This window comes from Perca fluviatilis, chromosome 2 (assembly GCF_010015445.1).
Source record: "Perca fluviatilis chromosome 2, GENO_Pfluv_1.0, whole genome shotgun sequence".
Classification (NCBI taxonomy): Eukaryota; Metazoa; Chordata; class Actinopteri; order Perciformes; family Percidae; genus Perca; species Perca fluviatilis.
In genome coordinates this window covers 40256487-40274024 of record NC_053113.1, presented here as the reverse complement: position 1 = coordinate 40274024, position 17538 = coordinate 40256487, and the positions used below count along the sequence as shown (strand labels likewise).

Here is a 17538-nt window from a genome sequence, read left to right as displayed (position 1 = left end):
GGCAGAAAGAAATGAAAGAGAAAATCAGTGACGCATTTTGAAAGTCATGTGCATGGAATTAATCAAATTAACAATAACCTACCCATAAACCTGTGCAATATATATGTTATGTGTGACATATGTATGTTATGTATATTATTTATATAGAATGTCTATTTATACTCTCTGTACATAACCCTCTATACTCCTTATCTGTCACTGTAGACATGTAATCTGGAAAACCTGTATTTATCAAACTATACACTGTTGTACATAATTAATCTCTATTGTCTACATTTCCTTTTCCTTGGCGCCCCCCCTACTCATGTCTAAGAAAAGGTTTGGCCTACTGAGTAGCCTGCCTACAATTTTAAGCGAGAACAAAAAAATATAGTTTTTATACAGACTTTTGTACACATTATATATTCTAGTGTATTATCATAATTTGTTTAACGTGTGCAAATATTGTTTTTTTTATCTCAACCTCAAACCAGATAAAGACTTGCGTGATCTTTGCCACCCCTCTGAGGGGTGCCCGGACCCCAGGTTGGGAACCACTGGTCTACATAACAGCATAGAATACTGTACTCAACCTGCACTTTGGTACTGAATGCTTCTTTTGCACTTCTGGTTGGATGTCAACTGCATTTCATTGGCTCTGTACCTGGACTCTGCTAAATGACAATCAAGTTGAATCTAATCTAATCTAATCTAGAAACAATTAGCGTCTTTATTATAAAGAGCCTTTACAACTGATTCCTTACAAACGTTGGCAAATCATTCTCCACTGGTCATTGCCTATTCAGAGCTATTATGAAATGATGTAAATCATTCCTTCAATCATGGCAGGTGATATTTAAATGTAGAAAAGACGTATTCTTCGTGATTCCTGCCAGCTCATTTGACGATGGCAGAGAAACTGCTTAACTAATATATTTTTAATCCAGTAATGCATACTGTAGTATATACAACTATTCATTAAGTAATTTGATTCATGTGTGTCAAGATGATGCTTTATGAACCTTTAATGCTTGTGTTTGATATATCTTTGTTTAATATTTGATATTTCAAGTCCTTGAAATATTGGGTAGATGTTCTGTTTTCACAACCATGCTATAGCATGTAGATACCTGCTCTATGGTGGATGTGTTCTTTTTTATTAACAGAAAAGCCAGTTTAAGATGCATTAACCCTGGCTATTTAGAGGAGGGAAGACTGTTTAGTCTTAGCCATATACACTACATTCATGATGAAGGCATCAGCCTATTGATTTAGCTTCGAGACCTTGTAAAAATGCTAACTGAGAAAGGGATCTTAGACCCAGAAACACAGGATCAGGGGTTGTAAGAGGTTGCCCATCCTAATTTAGAGTTCAAATCCTGGGGGACAAGCTGGAGTTGTGGAAGCACCTGGGAGTTGAGCTCTTCTCGATAAACAAACTGAAGAAGCAAGTTAGAGGTTTGACTGGAGTGAGTATGTACTCTCTGAGGGCGAAACGAGAGTATTCTTTTAAAATCATAATATTCTTTCTTTTTTTTAAGATTATTTTTTGCTAGGTGAGAGAGAGAGAGATAGAGAGAGAGAGATGCAGGAAATCGTCACAGGTCGGAGTCAAACCCTGGACCTCTGCGTGGAGGCATAAACCTCTAAGTACATGTGCGCCTGCTCTACCCACTGAACCAACCTGGCCACATAATATTCATATTTGATCCAAATAACAGTTGCAATTTTTTTGCAATTTTCATTGTTGTACTTTTGCTTAATTTTAGGAAAATGCAGGTCTTTGGAGTATTAAGTTTAAACATGTTAACATCCCGAAATCACAGTTTACAGCTAAGGATGCCTTGTTTTCCAACTTTGATTTTATAATGCTGCCATCTGCTGGGCAATGTTAGCCAAAGTAAATTCAATCCAATGCCTGCAACTACTGAACTAACTTTGTCTTCAAGTGTGTGGTGTGATCTCCTGTCATCATATATATCTATGTTGAGTTGGACTTCACCAGGTCATCTATTGATCTGGTACCACAGTCCTCATTTTTAACAGTGTGAACTCTGAAATGCTCACTCAGCGTTCAAACTCCTTTGAGATTATCTTCAGTTGTCTTTCTACAACATTAGGATATGGGCCTACAGTATATTGTGTAAGGCTACCCGCCGTCTTACAAGTCTTGTAATCATGTGTGTTTATGGCAACAATGAACTGATAATGGACTTTAAAAGTCACAGCATAGTGCTTCCTGTAAGGAGTGCTCTTTGCCAATCACATAATTAATAATATATCCATATATTACACATATATAATATCCATATATTACCATATATGTATATGCATATATGGTATCTCATATGATAAGCTTCCACTAAACCCCGGAGGCACAAAACCCACATAAAAATCTACATGAACGTTTACACCCAGACCCATATCAGTCTCGTTAGGGTTCAACATAAGATCCATGTTCAATAACAACACGTTTTAATTACCACAATCCACAATAATCCACAATTATGCACAATCTATCTAAGAACGAATCATTCAAAGAAAATTGGAGAGAGACTTTCCACGGTTATGTTATCTATAATTCATAAGAGGAAAATCAACAGATTTCATAAACAGATATCTAGCATATTGTTGCCTATGTTGTCCAATTATTAATGTGGTATCAGTCCTGAAAATCCTATAATAGCCTGGTAGTAATACACAGTGGGGCCGTTTGAGGAAAGAAACACCTAAGGCAAGGTGTGATCCTTGCAGAGGTATTAAAATTGCATATATAACTGAGGTCCTTGAGAAAACTCTCAGATAAACATCTTTTTAATGCTTCTTTTTGAAAAACATGCCCATTAGCTAAAAAAACTAAGTTTCAGTTTCTGAAAATTGCAGAAATGTTCTTTCTGCTTTTTATCCCAGTCAAGTCCCAGGTGTGACGGCTGAGCAGCATCCATAAAGAGGTTATTCAGTTATTTCAGTTTTTCAGGCACATGTGACCGCATGCTCCCAATCCATCTGTGTGCTTGTATGTAAAACAAAGGAAACTTAAACAGTAATGAATGCATTTCCATTTTTAAGTCAACGCTTATTTTCAGGAGAAGAGACTTTAATGACAAGGCACCTGTCAAATACCTTTATTTATTCTCTTGGTCTGACCACTACCTCCCTTCAATGCCAAAATACATCTGAAAAACGTCACAACAGCCTTTCTCATTTAAGAACTGGTAGAGCTGCCCAAGGTCCATGTGATTACCTCTGTTCCCATGGGGGTCAAACATTGCCTCTTCAAAGCCTGTGAATTTGCGCAGGGAGTCTATACTTTCAACAGCCCTGCTGTCCTCTACCTGACGATCAAGGGGAATATCCTCTCTATGTCGAATCATGATCTTCTTCCATGTCAGAACCTTCACTCTGTGAAATGGGGAGAAAAAAAAAGTTTGGAAAATAATCAACCAGGGACCTCAGCGGCAGGCGTCTGGCTGTGACATCAGCTGCTAAAAATAACAACACTCAAGATACCTGGACCAGAACTCCTCGCAGGCAGAATGAGGACCTTCCACACACACAATACCAGGCTTCCCGGGCATGCTAAATCCTGACAGGCCCAGCTCCTTAGACCACTCCAAGATGTTCTTCCTCTTCGTCTTGTTGTAGATGTGATGACTGTAAATCCACAGTCGACTGAACATTTCCTGTGGCCGTGGAGAGGAAGACTCTTTCTTAGGAGCCTGTGCTGCTGATAAGCTATTATTAATGAAGAGCTGCAGGTTGTCTTTCACCCAGTCCACAGCTGAGAGCACACACACTTCCCCCTGGCAGTTTTCCATGAGGTATGAATTGAGATCTGTGTGGATCTGTGTCTGCTGGGCCCTGCTGAGACCGGCACACCTAGGGCACGCATAAAACATGCTGTGAGAAGGATTCAGCGAACATTCAAGGCCACTTGGAGCTGGAAGTTTCCATCCTTGGGAGCGAAAACTTTGAATAGAAATCTTTAAAAAGCTAACTAAAAAAGATCTTCAGGAGGTTGATCAGCTTGCTAATCAATATGAATGACTACTCCCCAATACAATACTGTCTGAAAGCAACTGACAAGATGTGTTTTTTCTTTACTGCTACTGCACTGTGTGGCATTGGGATACTGTACATAACCTCTTCTCTGATAGATCTCTAAGCAACATTTCTAGTTTAGTTTATCTTAATTATGAAAATTTGATTTTATGAAGTGTTATCCATATCCCTTTAGCAGATTTTATATGATTTTTGAAATGTAGTAATGTTACTGCTTAACAACTCCATAAAGTGATCACATACAGCCTACAGCTAATAATGAGCAGATGACATACAACTAGTAATTGTATGCTATCTGTATTCAACCATGCAGATTTCTCAACTAATACAGCCATAATAACAGTAGAAAATAACCTCTTTCTTTCTGCAACAGTCACATAACCTCTTTTCTCTGTGTTATTAGTCGGTTCCTCTCTATGCAATTTTCAATAATTTCATTTTCAAATTAGACCACCACATAAATTACACTGTTGTCCTTGGCTTCTGTTAGTGGTTCTTTGCAGTTCAGGCTTTGGAGGTTTATGGAATGAAAGCTTTCTCTGATATAATAGGAAAGTTGAAATGTGTGTGCTGGAGTTATTAATGTCTGCTTGATAAGGATGTTTTTATGAAATGTTACAATAGCGTAAGCTGTCAATTTCAAATTGCAGGAGCTGATTTGACATTTCATATCACATTCTCGCATGACCTCCAAATGGATCAACCTCTCTTTGTTTGGAAAAGCCTGTACATTGATTTAACACAGATGAGTCTCTACCATTGACTGTGTATAAAGTCATAGACCATACTATATATACAGTCTAGGGGTGTCTACTGACCTTCTTAACATTAGATTATATTGTAGACCGTAAAAAAGGATTATGAATATTATGTTGCGGTTTTGCAAGATAATGTTTTCCAAAATAACAATTGGGTACATATTTTATAATTATTAGTAATAAAGCAATTTAGTCATTTAAGTTATTGTTTGGTACATCCACAACCACACATCAAAAGTGGATATAATGTCTTACCGGACTGTTATCTCTGGTAACACACTGGGATATTCGGATGGATAAGCACATGACAGAATGACATCCATCTGAGTGAAGCAACAAAAATAAAATGAAAATGATGGTTTAGGACAGTTGAAATCACAATGACAAACTATGCCGCTTTGCTATTCGGTTACCCTCTCCGTGCTTGCAGTGTCCAGCTTCTGTTTGATGAAAAACTGAGGTGTTGAAGGAGGAGGGGGGCTGTCTGTTGAAGCTGAGCCCTCCACGTAGTCCCTGAGCTCCGCCAGTGCCAGCTGGTCTGTGATCTCCAGCTCCTCCTGGGTGGGAAACATGCTGGTCAGCAGCTCTATCTCTGCAAGCTGACACTCAGCCCGCTCCAACATGGACATAACGAGAAAGGCAAACTAGAGAGGCGATATCCAGTCTAGGATCTCCACTACTGTAATGCATAGGAAATCACTGTTTTTATACGATATGGTCGCTTTAAGTCTTGTCAAGCGTATAACATTAATACTACAGGTGTATGTAATCTCTATATAAAAAGAGATGAACAAGCAGGGTAGTTAAACAACTGAACAACTCCAGTAAGCGCACTTCTAGCTTCTAGTCCTGTGTGACGTTACCGTACTAATGTAGAGCTAGTAGCGTTGTTTCTACTCGGACAGTTTCAAGCGACGCACACAGGAAACACACGTAACGTTACTGAGCAGCAGAAACAGCGGCCCCCCCATTACATTTTGTTCCTCTGTTGTCTGTCTGGCATGTGTCCGTTTTTCTGCCAAATCAGCGGAGTGGGTTCTCGCCAAAATTGAAACTTTGTAGAGCCCCCTTTCTTATCCGGACGCTTGCGCATTTTAAAGCCGTGACGTTAATCAGTAAGCCAAGTTGACTCTGTCCGGATGAGAGGATTAATCCACACAAAGTAAACGAAAGTGAAAACCGTGAAGGTTTTGGGCTCCGGTTGAGACAGTAAGTTGAGCTGACCCCGAGGATGGTCGTGAAGTTGAACGTTCCATTACTTGTTTTTTTCCTTCTGGTACTACATGGTGTTAGGCAGCATGTTTATCTAATGTAGCGGTTAGCCAAACAAGCCTAGCGTTACTTCAGGTGGCCGCTGTGTCTGATTGTAATTCATCTCTGATTGTGCTTAACGTTAGGTGAACATGGGAAAGAAAAGGGGGAAGGACAAGAGCTCCAGAGAGGACGATGACATTGAACTGACAGGTAAAAAATAGTATCATCATCTTCATGACATATGACAACCTGTAGAAGGCCTACTAGTTCCCACATTGTGTGTGTGTGTGTGTGTGTGTGTGTGTGTGTGTGTGTGTGTGTGTGTGTGTGTGTGTGTGTGTGTGTGTGTGTGTGTGTGTGTGTGTGTGTGTGTTTTATCTGCATAGGTCCATCCTGCAGGCATATTAAGAAGGGGACAGACCAAACTCTTCTAAAGAAACTCTCTGGGAATTCTGATTGGACGAGTTGCCAGGATTGTAAGCATGAAGAAAATAAAGAAAATATCAGCTCCACCGCACCCCAGGACTCTGAAGAGGAAAAAGAAGCCGCACCCGTATGGATGTGCTTAAAATGTGGCCATAGAGTGAGTTTATTCAACCAATTTTTTATTCCGATTTTGGCAGCGTATGAAGGGACTTTTTGCTAAATGACCAGATGCATCTTTTCTACTCTTTTCTCTAGGGATGTGGACGGAACTCTGAGAACCAGCATGCCATCAAACATTCTGAGACTCCTCGGTCGGATCCACATTGCCTGGTGATCAGTCTGGACAACTGGAGTGTGTGGTGAGTTTATTGCTGTGGTGCGTTACTCACAGAGGCTTGAGCTGTGCCTGTAGTGCAGAGATACCTGTTCTTTTTTTCATGTGTTGCCATACTTGCAGGTGTTACATATGTGATGATGAAGTCCAGTACTCAAGAACCGGACATTTGGCTCAGCTGGTGACCAACCTACAAAAGCAAACCTCTGCAGATCCCTTAAAGAGACCGCAGAAAAGTAGGTCCCACTGTGTTTTGGTTTTATTGTGTGGTTAAACTGTATTATTGGAATTACATCTCTATACGTCTCTATAACCATGTCCACTATGTCGTGTTTGGTTATTTTAGGAGTGAAGGAGGAAGACAGCTTGTTGGATGTTGATCAGAAGACAGACACTGTAAAAGCAGATAAAAGTGAAGACATGGAAAACAAAGAAAACAAGGACCGCCAAAAGAAAAATGCCAAGAAAGAGGGTGTTGGGAAATCGCAAAAGTCTGGCACATCGGAAGACAGTGGTGGTGTTTCAGTAAAGGGGCTGAGCAACCTGGGAAACACATGTTTCTTTAATGCAGTCATTCAGGTAATTCATATTGTGCTTTATTAGATGTCAGTCTTGAGTTAGAATGACTTTTAGAGTTATTGTTAATTGCTGATATTGTCTTTTCCAGAATCTCTCTCAGACACAGCTCTTAAGACAGACTCTCAACAAAGTGACCCGAGAGAAAATGAGTCTTAACATTAAACCTGTTGCCTCATCAGATCTGGTGGGTTGCCGTTGTTCTTAAAATGTACGTTGTTAACCGTGAAGATGGTAGATTTATCCTGGCTTATATACACTGTTTATGACTTTAAAGTGCTCATATTATGCTTTTTTGCGTTTTCCCTTTCCTTTATTGTGTTATATAGCTTTATTGTGCACGTTATAGGTTAACAAAGTGAAAAAGCCCAAAGTCCACCCCAAAGGGACTTACCATCTCCAACAGAAAACACTGTTCACAAACTGCTCCAAACAGCTCTGTTGTAGTCCAGCCTTTACTTCAGAGACAAACGTGGTCACTTTGTAACACATGTTATAATGCTCGCCTATACTCTGCTTCTGATTAGCTAGTAGTCCTTACCTAGGTATTACTCACTCTGTAGCTAAAACAGAGAGCTCAACACACAGGGTGAAAAGAGGAGCTGCAGCAATGTGCAGTACAACAAAAATATGGTGTTTTTTGAAAATTAAACAATATAAACCTATTCTGATATAACATCTAGATACAATTATGAACCTGAAAATGAGCATAATATGAGCACTTTAACACTTTTTTTTTTTTTATAATTATGATTGCAGGAGCCTATCCTAATGCAGTTAGACCAGCCTGGATCACTTACTTTGTCTATGTGTCAACTACTCAATGAGATCCAGGAAACCAAGAAGGGTGTGGTAACACCGCGGGAGTTGTTCACACAAGTTTGTAAAAAGTGAGTGCAACTACAAGTTGAGGTGGAATTTAGCCTTAACTTCCTAGCGTCGCTGCATTAAGTGTTGTTCATTGTGTCGTCTCCTTTCTGCAGGGCTGCCAGGTTCAAAGGATTTCAGCAGCAAGATAGCCAGGAGCTGCTGCGCTACCTTCTGGATGGGATGCGAGCAGAGGAGATCAAAGTACGCATTCAGTTGTATCTCTACATATCTCCTAAGTGAAAGTTTAACACTTGAAATTGACTCTGTAGCTGTCCAAGTGGCTTTGTGCTACGTGGCAGTATATTGTATTAGCAGCAGAACAGTACTGCAGTGAATGCATTGTTTGTAAGCCAGCTGGTGTGCATTTCAATCAGGAGAGACTAGTGAATGAAGTAAAGATGAATGTTTATTATAACAGATGATATAAGTCTTGGCAGAAAGTCTTTGGCACTTCGACTCTAGAGGGTGATTTGTAATGCAGCAGCAAGATAAATCTCCCCCATGGAGTCTAGACACTGGTGTGTGTGTGGGGGGGGGGGTGCTGATGGAGCTGAAGAATCTGCAAAGACTGGTGGTGATGGGAAAGGTGGAGGAGCGATTTGCCATTTGCGGCGGTTTGCACTGAAATGACCGCCAACAGCAACAGAGAGAACAGATTTAAATAGCGTAACAGCCGTGAACGCACCACGCACTTTACATCAGCATGAATGTACTGAAGGCAGAGAGAAACCTATTTAAACAGAGACAGCAGCAGGGTGATAGGTTTAACAATGTAGGTGTACCGCTTAGCTATTGGATAGATGAGAACAGCTGATAAGATAATTGACAGCCCCAGACAGGACAGCAAGGAATAATAAGTGGATGTGTGTGAGGGGATTGAATGCAGATGTGTGAGAGAACTACAGTAGGCATGCAAAAGTATTTTCTTTTTCTGACTGAACTTATGCTATAGGTTCATTGCACTGTGCACTTAGATTTCTTATTCCAGGCTCATTGGCACTAAGTCATTCATATTCTAAATTTAGTCACAAATCAAGGACACATTATGTGTGAAATGCAAAGAATCTTGGCCTAATAACATTTTTCTCTCAAATGTAATGACCTGAGGGATTTTGCTCTCCCAGAAAGATACTCCGATAGGTTGGTTAACGGAGCTTTTTATAATCAGAATGTTAAGAGGCTGAAACGATTGAGATTCTGTGAAAATGTTGCACATACACACAAAGAGCCCCTCCTTATGCTTTATCAAAAAGTTATTCTTATAATTCACATTTAAAGATTGCGTTTGTCTCTACAGAGAGTAAGCTCAGGGATCATGGAGGCATTGAAAGAATCTAGAAAAATCACAGATGGAGAGCAGCTGAAAACATTAGTTAAAGGTAAGTAACTGGGGCTATGAATTAAATATCTTGTAGTCAATATCATGCCAAGAAAAAACTTTGTTGCATCCTACTATAGTATACAATCTTGGTACACCTAATAATTAAATGGTGCCCTCTGACAATGATGTTCTGATTTCAGAGTATGAGAAAAATGGTTTTCCAAAAAACTTTGTCGACCAAGTTTTTGGTGGGGAAACGACCAGCACTATAATGTGTCAGCAGTGCAAAACGGTATGTAGCGTGGACAAAAATGTAAGATAACCTGTCAGTGTCATGTCATTGGTCAATTTAAATGGCCACTACTTTGCCCTTACAGGTGTCTGTAGTCACAGAGATGTTTTTGGATCTTTCCCTTCCTGTTTCGGACGAGGTAAAGCCCTTTTAAAAGTGTTTTTTGAAAATTTGTTGAGCAATTGTTTGTTCATGTTTTATATGTAGGCTTGGGTATCGTTTGGGTTTTTTCCGATACCGGTGCTAAAGCGATACTTTTAAAACGGTGCCAGTGCCTGAACCGAAAAAAGAAGGGTACTAAACAACAGTCAGCGACATTAAAGAACGGCGTGTTTATTGCTAAGGCCATATGGTCAAAATTAAATGATTTAATAATATAGTAATAAATATAACTTATAACAATAACGTATTTCACTAGTAAATTGCTGTTGAACGCCAAAAACAACCACTAGATGGGAAAAGGGTATTTTACAATAACTTTGAATGCACCGCGAGGCCACCAGGTTCAAGTGAACGCACCTTCTGTGTTGTTTTTCCGACAACAGCAGCTGCACACTGCTTAACGTCCCGCTGTTGGAATCCTCTACAATTGAAATACAGTCACACTTTACACTGTTTACCTGTCAGCATTTTAACCGTGTTTACTCTAGCTGCTAGCTAACGGTTGGCTAACGTTAGCTGCTGTCGAGTGTAGTGTTAACCTAGCGTCACGTGCAACGATGCTTCTGTTGCCTCTAACGTCCGTTTCGGAGCATCGGAGAGCAGCGCAGACATATCGTTACCGGAATCTGCGTTGCTATTCGGTCTGGTAGATACCGGTCGTTAAGGCGCCAGTGCCGTATTAGGGCCGTGTCTCGGTACCCAACCCTATTTATATGTTAAACGCATGTGACTACGTTTTACAGGCATTCAGAAAGAAGAACCAGAAATTGAAAAATGGCTCCAGTAGACAGAGACGAGACGTGCCGTTGGATGACACGGTTTGAAGACGGGAGAACTCCAACGGGCGAACAGCAAGTACAAGAACACAGAAAACAGCAAAAGAAGCGAGGCAAAGAGCGGGCAGGGACCTCACTAAATGTATACAGATACATTTTTCTTCTTTTGCCTTAATTAATCTTTTTGATGGATGAGTGTTGAATCATTGTGCAGAACAAATGAAATTGGTTGTATTGTTTCCTTATCTTGGCTTACAGCATCAAAAGAGGCAACAGAAGATTGAGGGCAGAGTCACTTTGGACAGTCTCTCATCTCCGAGCCACACGGAGAGCAAACCGACTGATCCTACTGCAGATGCAAAAGACGGGGAACATTCTGACAATGACACGCATGAAGAAGCCTCACTGAGTGAAGGAAATCCTGCACAAGTCTGCGTGTCTGAACAAGACCAGAAGCCCAGTGACGTGGTCCAGGATGAGAAGGAAAACGAAGAGGACGAGGATTCAGTGATCGACTGCGACTCCTCACCTACGTCATCAGTCAACAACCGCTTTACCGTCTTATCAGAGGAGCAGCACTCAAAGGAGAGCGTCTGCGACGATGACATGGATCAGGAAGGAGAAGAGGACACGCGGCTGGTGAGTGAAATGGAGAAAGTAACCCTGGATGATGCCTTCATAGAAGAGCCTGATGCTGTGGAACAAAGCATGGAGATTGAAGATGAGCCACTGGAAGCTAAAGAGTACACTGTAGTAAGTCAGGACCCGGAGCTGGCCTTCCAAACACTGGCTACCAGGACAGCCCCTGACAAACAGGAGTGTTCAGTCCAGTCATGCCTTTTTCAGTTCACAGAAGTGGAAACCCTCACACAGAACAACAGCCTGCTATGTGTCACTTGCACTAAACGGCAGCCAAACAAAGACCGAGCTGGAGGTATGTGGAATTTCTCTGACTGACATGTTCTTTTGTGCAGTACAGTATCACAAATCCAGTAGTTCTAACAAGGCAAGAAGCCAATTACATTCTTTCTTCTAAGGATTTTCTGCTTCTTCTTTAAACAAAGCAAACTTTTCCATTTGGGGATCAATGAAGTTCATCGTCTTTATTTGTGCTTTGTTCAGGATCCAAGAAGAATGAATACACTGATGCCTTGAAGCAAATGTTGATCTCTTCTCCCCCACCAGTGCTTACCCTTCATTTGAAGAGATTCCAACAGGTAAGACACCTTTGATCCAGTCAGCGTAACTGTCTTTATTCCCACAGCTGTGATCCAGCTATTTAAAGATCATTTTGTTTAGATCCTTTTATTGTCTTTTGTAAGGCACTGAAAGGCTTCCTTTTATGGAATCACTCTTGTTGTTTTCCTCTAGAATGGATACAGCATTTGTAAGGTGAACAGACATGTCCAATTCCCCCTGATACTGGATCTAGCTCCTTTTTGTGCTGTTAAATGTGAGGTAAGTATTGGGATTAACAGCCTTTTTGCCTTTTGATTGTTGAATTATAGTCCGAGCACTAACAAAAAGTTATTTCCAAACAGAACTTGACGGAGGGAGATACTCAGATTTTGTACAGTTTGTATGGTATCGTAGAGCACAGCGGAACAATGAGGTCAGGCCATTATACGGCGTATGTGAAAGCACGACCAGAGTGCCCTAAACCCTCATCCAACGGATTCGCAGCTGAAGGTAGGTGTACTCTGGCGTGACAATCAATGGAATAATAACTTGGTGCTCATGTTTTATGTATCTCCTAACACATCACTTCCCTTCAGGACATGCAGAGCCACCCAGAGGATCGTGGTTCCATATCAGCGACACAAGCGTTCAGCCCGTGAGCGAGAGTAAAGTCCAGAGTTGCCAAGCCTACCTCCTCTTCTATGAAAGAATTATTTAATCCAACTGTGCCTCACTACTCAGGAAATCCCAACAACCTACCTGCTGCTTCAGCTCCACAATATAAAGGATCTAAAACGGTTAACCAACCAGTTTTGACTCAAACCTGGGCTGTGATGAAATGTTATTGATTATGCAGAAGGGACATTTGACAGTGTTGACATTTTCATCACAGTGGTTTCACAAGGTGTTTTTAAGAATTACACAGGACCAGCTGTATGTTTCTCACACTCACGGGAATATGGCAAGGTGTGCCATGAGAAGTCGAGATGGACATTGAACAGATTGTGGTATAGAGTGCTGCAGAAATGAGTCCCGAAACCCGGATATGAGTTAGGATTTTTGCACTTCCGGTTCCTTCGTCTCAAAGTCGATCGTAACAGGCTTAAGAGATTTCTGCTTTTTGTTCTACAACATAAAATCCGTCGGTAAATACTCCTCATGAGAATTTTGAAGCTTTTACGAGTCTTAAAAAAGGAGGTTGCTAACTGACACGGCAGAGGTTGTCAAACGTCATCACGCCGAACACACAAAATCAGTCGGCGATGTAGTTCGTTTACAGCCTAATGTTAGCTTTTTACTTCCAGGGATTGCATTTGTACTTAAAAAAAAAATCATAAATGTTGTCTTAATTTGTGATTATTATCTTGCTGAACACATTGTGTATACATCAAACACTTTTGTTTGCCACAGATCTTATTTTCCGCAATAATCCAAAATCAAAAGGAAAAATCCTGTTGGCTTTTTGTCGAGGGAACCAGGGCTGGCCTACAAAAATACTTCCCTGCCGCGCGCCATTAAACAGGACCTGTATGTCATATCATGGGGTATATACATGGCAAGGTGTGCAAAGGAACTCAAGATGGACTTGGACAGATTGTGATATTGGATTTGTACACATGACAAAAATCAATTTCCAGAGATAAATTAAAGTTGGAGGAGAAATAATTTGTAAAACATATTTATATGTCTATTTTTTTTTTTTTTTTTATCAATGTCATGTAATGAAATGCTTCCAAATGAGAACAGTTTCTCCTGTCTTGTGTGCTGGAAGGAGGCTGGTTTGCGCTTGCCCTGAGCATGCGCAGTAAGTGTTGACAGCTTTTCCGGTTTCACATTGTCACATGACGTGAGGAATCGATGGCCAGAAACTAACATCTCTACCCAAAATTTACCAATGGCAGTGTTATCAAGCTGACATGGCAGGTCAGTGAACGTTTGACCTTGTTAAAATTAATATTAAAAAGTACGGTTTCAGGCAGCATGTTTTCGTTTTTAGCCAACAACAGGAAGATGTGTTCGCTCGGTAGTTAACGTTATAACTGGTAACTTTAGCTAACGTTAACGTTCTGGCCTAGCGTAAAGCCTTTCCATTTGGATATCATTTTCGACCATTGACGTCATTATCATCAACCTAATGAAAATGTCTGTAGTTAGTAACAAAACGTTCTTGTAATTTTTGATATTTTTCGTAACGCGTCTCCACCCGGCCCTGTTAGGTAACTGTCTAAGTATGAGTCAGCATTTTAACCATAGACTGTTATTCAAATGAAATATATCCTCATCTGATGTTTACTGTAAGGCATTCAGTTACATTTTGTCCGACAGCTGTCCAGCTAATCATTTATCTCAGTCAGTACAATGTTAGCATATGTTATTGTATTTAGCTACACCATCTTTATTTTTTTTTACTGAAGTCAGACGGGATACCGTCTTGCATAAGGGCAGGTCATTTGACCATAAGAATAATAACTTAAGTTCCTGTGGCAAGGTGGTATTGGACAGTAAACAAAAGTAAATTGCAATAGTTTGACATAATCATAAAACAACTTTTCCTTGTTTTAAGTTATTTTAGTAATGCCAAGAAGAAACTTCTCACATTTATTTTGATTGTATATGACTGTACAATAAATCCCCTGCTAAATACAGAATCCACTAGTCAATCATTGATTGATCTATGGATTATTACATTATTAATGAATCCAATCATTCATCAAAATTGTTGCAGATTCATTTTCTGTCAACAGGCTGATTGATCATTGACTAGTGACTGCAGTTAGAACCCACACTGTAGTCTATTTTGACTCCCCCCACCCCCTTGCTCCCTCTGTCACACAGGCTGAGCTTGTAAGAACCATGCCGCTCCAAGATCATCGCATGTCAGTGTTCACCTTTCAGTCTGCAGTGCACAGCGCCCATGTTCTCCAGTGTCTGAATGACCAGAGGCAGCGTGACGTCCTGTGTGATGTGACGGTGGCGGTGGAAAACCAGAGTTTTCGGGCCCACTGCTCTGTCTTGGCTTCCTGCAGTGAATACTTTCACAGCAGAGTTACCAGTGTCACCAGACATAATCCCATCATCACCTTGCCTGATGAGGTCGGTGTTCTTCTAATCAGATGAAGGATTTGGTGGGGAAAAAATTGACCCTGCAAATCATTTGGTCTTTGCATGAATGTATTGTTAGTTAGGATTTCACCCAAATGTGCCACTGCTGAATTCAGTTGCTCTATTTAGGATTTATGAATAATCAGATTTTTTAGAGTAGGAAATAAGGCAGTTCTTTAGTTGAGCAGACGTATCATGACACTAATTAAGATTAAGATTGAGACTGAAGTCAATAATCAACACAATATTAATAATGCACTTTGGGCATCCTATAAGAAGGGAGCTTGTATATGAATGGCTGTCATATTCATTTTGTGAATGGCTGAAATGTTACATTTCACTTCACAAACAGCGATAACTATACATGCAGAGTATACATGCAAGACTAAATTGTTATCACGTGGTAAAATGTGCCATGGAAAATGCAGACACTGCAATATATCTATTTTCTTCCGCAGTATGTCTTTGTGTAACATGACTGTTGGTCCAATTTGCAGCTGTTGCACTGTAACTCATGCCTGTGCACATGTGTAAATCACAATGTCTCTGTCAGCCCTGCAGAGAATAATATAGCACATTGCTATTTCGAGCTTTGTTGATTTTTTTATGGATGTTTTAGAACCGAGCTTTATATTGTTGTATAGGCGATACTAGTAAATTTAAGTTTATTTCTAGCACATTTATAGGTGCTGTAGGTAGGATTGTGAAGATCCAGGACTTAGCCAAAACATTTGAACTTCACCCTAAGCCCCTCCCCCCACAAAGGAGAATGAATGCGTGTGCATGAGCAGTGATTGACACACAGATAGAGACCCCCCTCTGGCTCTGATTGGTGCATCTGAACAGGGAGTGGTGGATTTTCTCACTACTGGCTGTAGGTGGTGCCAGAGGAGCCAGATTTTTTTTTTTTTAAATGACCATCATGTAGTTCTACTGGAACATAGGGTCAGTTTCAGCAAATATAACAGTTTTATAAGTCTTACCTAGTGCACCTTTAAACAGCTGACCAAAGTGCTGTACAGAAAAACACAATCTTGCTGTATAAAAGAACATTGAAACGTAAAAATAAAATCTACATTTCAGGTTATACATTTTAGTACATGTATTGAATAGTCCTATAGATCTGAATATCCTATGTTTCTTTATAGCTGGTCACCTTTCTAGTGTGACCATGTTGTACTGATTTATAGTTGTTCTTCATAGCTTTATATTGTTTTACCGTTCCCTTAACACTTGGCTCTATCACTTTCCTCCCAGGTGACCGTTGAGGGGTTTGAACCTTTGCTTCAATTTGCCTACACCTCGAAGCTGCCTTTCACTAAAGAAAATATTCATGCCATTCACAGCAGTGCTGAGATTTTAGGATTCCATAACTTGGAGTCGGCATGCTTTGATTTTCTCATTCCAAAGTTTTCTGAAGGCAGAAGAACCTCACGGGATGTCAGGCATAGAGCCTGTTGTCTGAGTCAGAATCCCAGTGCCAGTTTTGGCCCCAGCGTAGAGAGCAGCCAACCAAAATCATTTGAGTCACACAGCTCAGTGCCTTCAAGTGTTGATGAACAGACAGATTTCCCATCACAGTGTCCTCAGAGTACACAGGGTCAGACCAACAGCGGGGAAGAACACTTCTGTTTGGAGAACTGTGGGCCACAAATGGCCCCCTTAACTCTGGAGTTAACAGCGAATGGTGTGTGCCCCATGTTGTCTTTGCCGTGCCCAGACTCTGATAAAGCAGATCAACCCTCTCAGTTCAGCGAAAGAGACATTTTAGAGATAGGAGATGTGTGTAATCAAAGTGAGTTGAGTTTGACAGACTGTGACTTACCCTGTGAGTTGCCAAGCCCAGGGGATGGGAATCCACCAGAACTCACTGAGCCAGCAGGCAGAGATGTTAAGCAGACTGTTGAGACGCTTCGTGCTGAAACCGACTGCAACCCCGGTTCATGTCCACTCGCAGCAGGGGCAGAATATTGCCGTGAGTTATTAGAGCAGAGTAAGGCTGGCCTTGAACCCAAAATGGAAGGTGATCTCTCAGACTCTACACCAACTGATCTAAGCCACACAGAGGGAATTGGGGAGAGGAGCAGTGAGGAGAGGGAGGTGGCTGAACATCTGGCTAAGGGATTTTGGTCTGACCTATGCCCATCTCAGGCTCAACCACCCCCCTTGGAGCCCATGGACCAAAACAATCTGGCAAAAGCATCAGACTTTCATTGGCTTAAGCAGCTGGACCTGAGCTCCAGTGTAGGAGACTGTCCCTTCCTCAGGGACTTTGGGTCAGGTGATGACCCGGCCCCACGCACTGACAGCCTGTCCCAGTCAGAGAAGAGCCCCTACATGTCCTCCTCGCTCAACTCTGGGGACGACTCAGACCTGGACACGGATGGAGATACTGAGGCCAACAACAAAAGAGCAGCAGAGGTCATTGTGATACACAACTGTGGTTT

General features: G+C 41.0%; 3 protein-coding genes across 4 annotated transcripts in view; 2 read left to right on the top strand and 1 right to left on the bottom strand.

Annotated features, from left to right (window-relative positions):
* Positions 1-3088: 3088 nt before the first annotated feature.
* On the bottom strand, positions 3089-5673 carry rwdd2b (RWD domain containing 2B). The gene is made up of 4 exons (XM_039778180.1): positions 5213-5673; positions 5055-5122; positions 3490-3858; positions 3089-3381 (listed from the first exon to the last, which is right to left on the bottom strand). The coding sequence occupies exons 1-4, from the start codon at positions 5426-5428 to the stop codon at positions 3129-3131; spliced, it is 906 nt and encodes a 301-aa protein (XP_039634114.1). The 5' UTR covers positions 5429-5673; the 3' UTR covers positions 3089-3128.
* A 77-nt stretch (positions 5674-5750) lies between these two features.
* On the top strand, positions 5751-13665 carry usp16 (ubiquitin specific peptidase 16). The gene is made up of 18 exons (XM_039789418.1): positions 5751-6008; positions 6197-6263; positions 6440-6636; positions 6735-6838; positions 6937-7049; positions 7160-7392; positions 7481-7576; positions 8149-8279; positions 8373-8460; positions 9557-9638; positions 9781-9872; positions 9958-10011; positions 10778-10817; positions 11007-11744; positions 11933-12027; positions 12182-12268; positions 12352-12499; positions 12586-13665. The coding sequence occupies exons 2-18, from the start codon at positions 6203-6205 to the stop codon at positions 12705-12707; spliced, it is 2481 nt and encodes an 826-aa protein (XP_039645352.1). The 5' UTR covers positions 5751-6008; positions 6197-6202; the 3' UTR covers positions 12708-13665.
* A 106-nt stretch (positions 13666-13771) lies between these two features.
* LOC120544420 (transcription regulator protein BACH1-like) overlaps positions 13772-17538 on the top strand; it is a 32885-nt gene continuing 29118 nt past the window's right edge. For both annotated transcript variants that reach the window (XM_039778154.1, XM_039778146.1), the window contains exons 1-3: positions 13772-13912; positions 14825-15082; positions 16349-17512. In XM_039778154.1, the coding sequence (XP_039634088.1) occupies positions 14843-15082; positions 16349-17512 (1404 nt within the window). In that variant the 5' untranslated portion in view covers positions 13772-13912; positions 14825-14842. The remainder of the gene's footprint in view (positions 13913-14824; positions 15083-16348; positions 17513-17538) is intronic.

What these genes read in the sequence shown, in the direction of transcription:
- rwdd2b (XM_039778180.1), bottom strand. Translation starts at nt 5,428, where the DNA reads ATGTCCATGTTGGAGCGGGCTGAGTGTCAGCTTGCAGAGATAGAGCTG. An exon ending in TTACCAGAGATAACAGTCCG is followed by an intron (nt 3,859 to 5,054) that starts GTAAGACATTAT and finishes TGCGTGCCCTAG; the next exon opens with GTGTGCCGGTCTCAGCAGGG. An exon ending in TGCGAGGAGTTCTGGTCCAG is followed by an intron (nt 3,382 to 3,489) that starts GTATCTTGAGTG and finishes CCCATTTCACAG; the next exon opens with AGTGAAGGTTCTGACATGGA.
- usp16 (XM_039789418.1), top strand. Translation starts at nt 6,203, where the DNA reads ATGGGAAAGAAAAGGGGGAAGGACAAGAGCTCCAGAGAGGACGATGAC. An exon ending in TGTGTCAGCAGTGCAAAACG is followed by an intron (nt 9,873 to 9,957) that starts GTATGTAGCGTG and finishes TTGCCCTTACAG; the next exon opens with GTGTCTGTAGTCACAGAGAT. An exon ending in ATTTGAAGAGATTCCAACAG is followed by an intron (nt 12,028 to 12,181) that starts GTAAGACACCTT and finishes GTTTTCCTCTAG; the next exon opens with AATGGATACAGCATTTGTAA.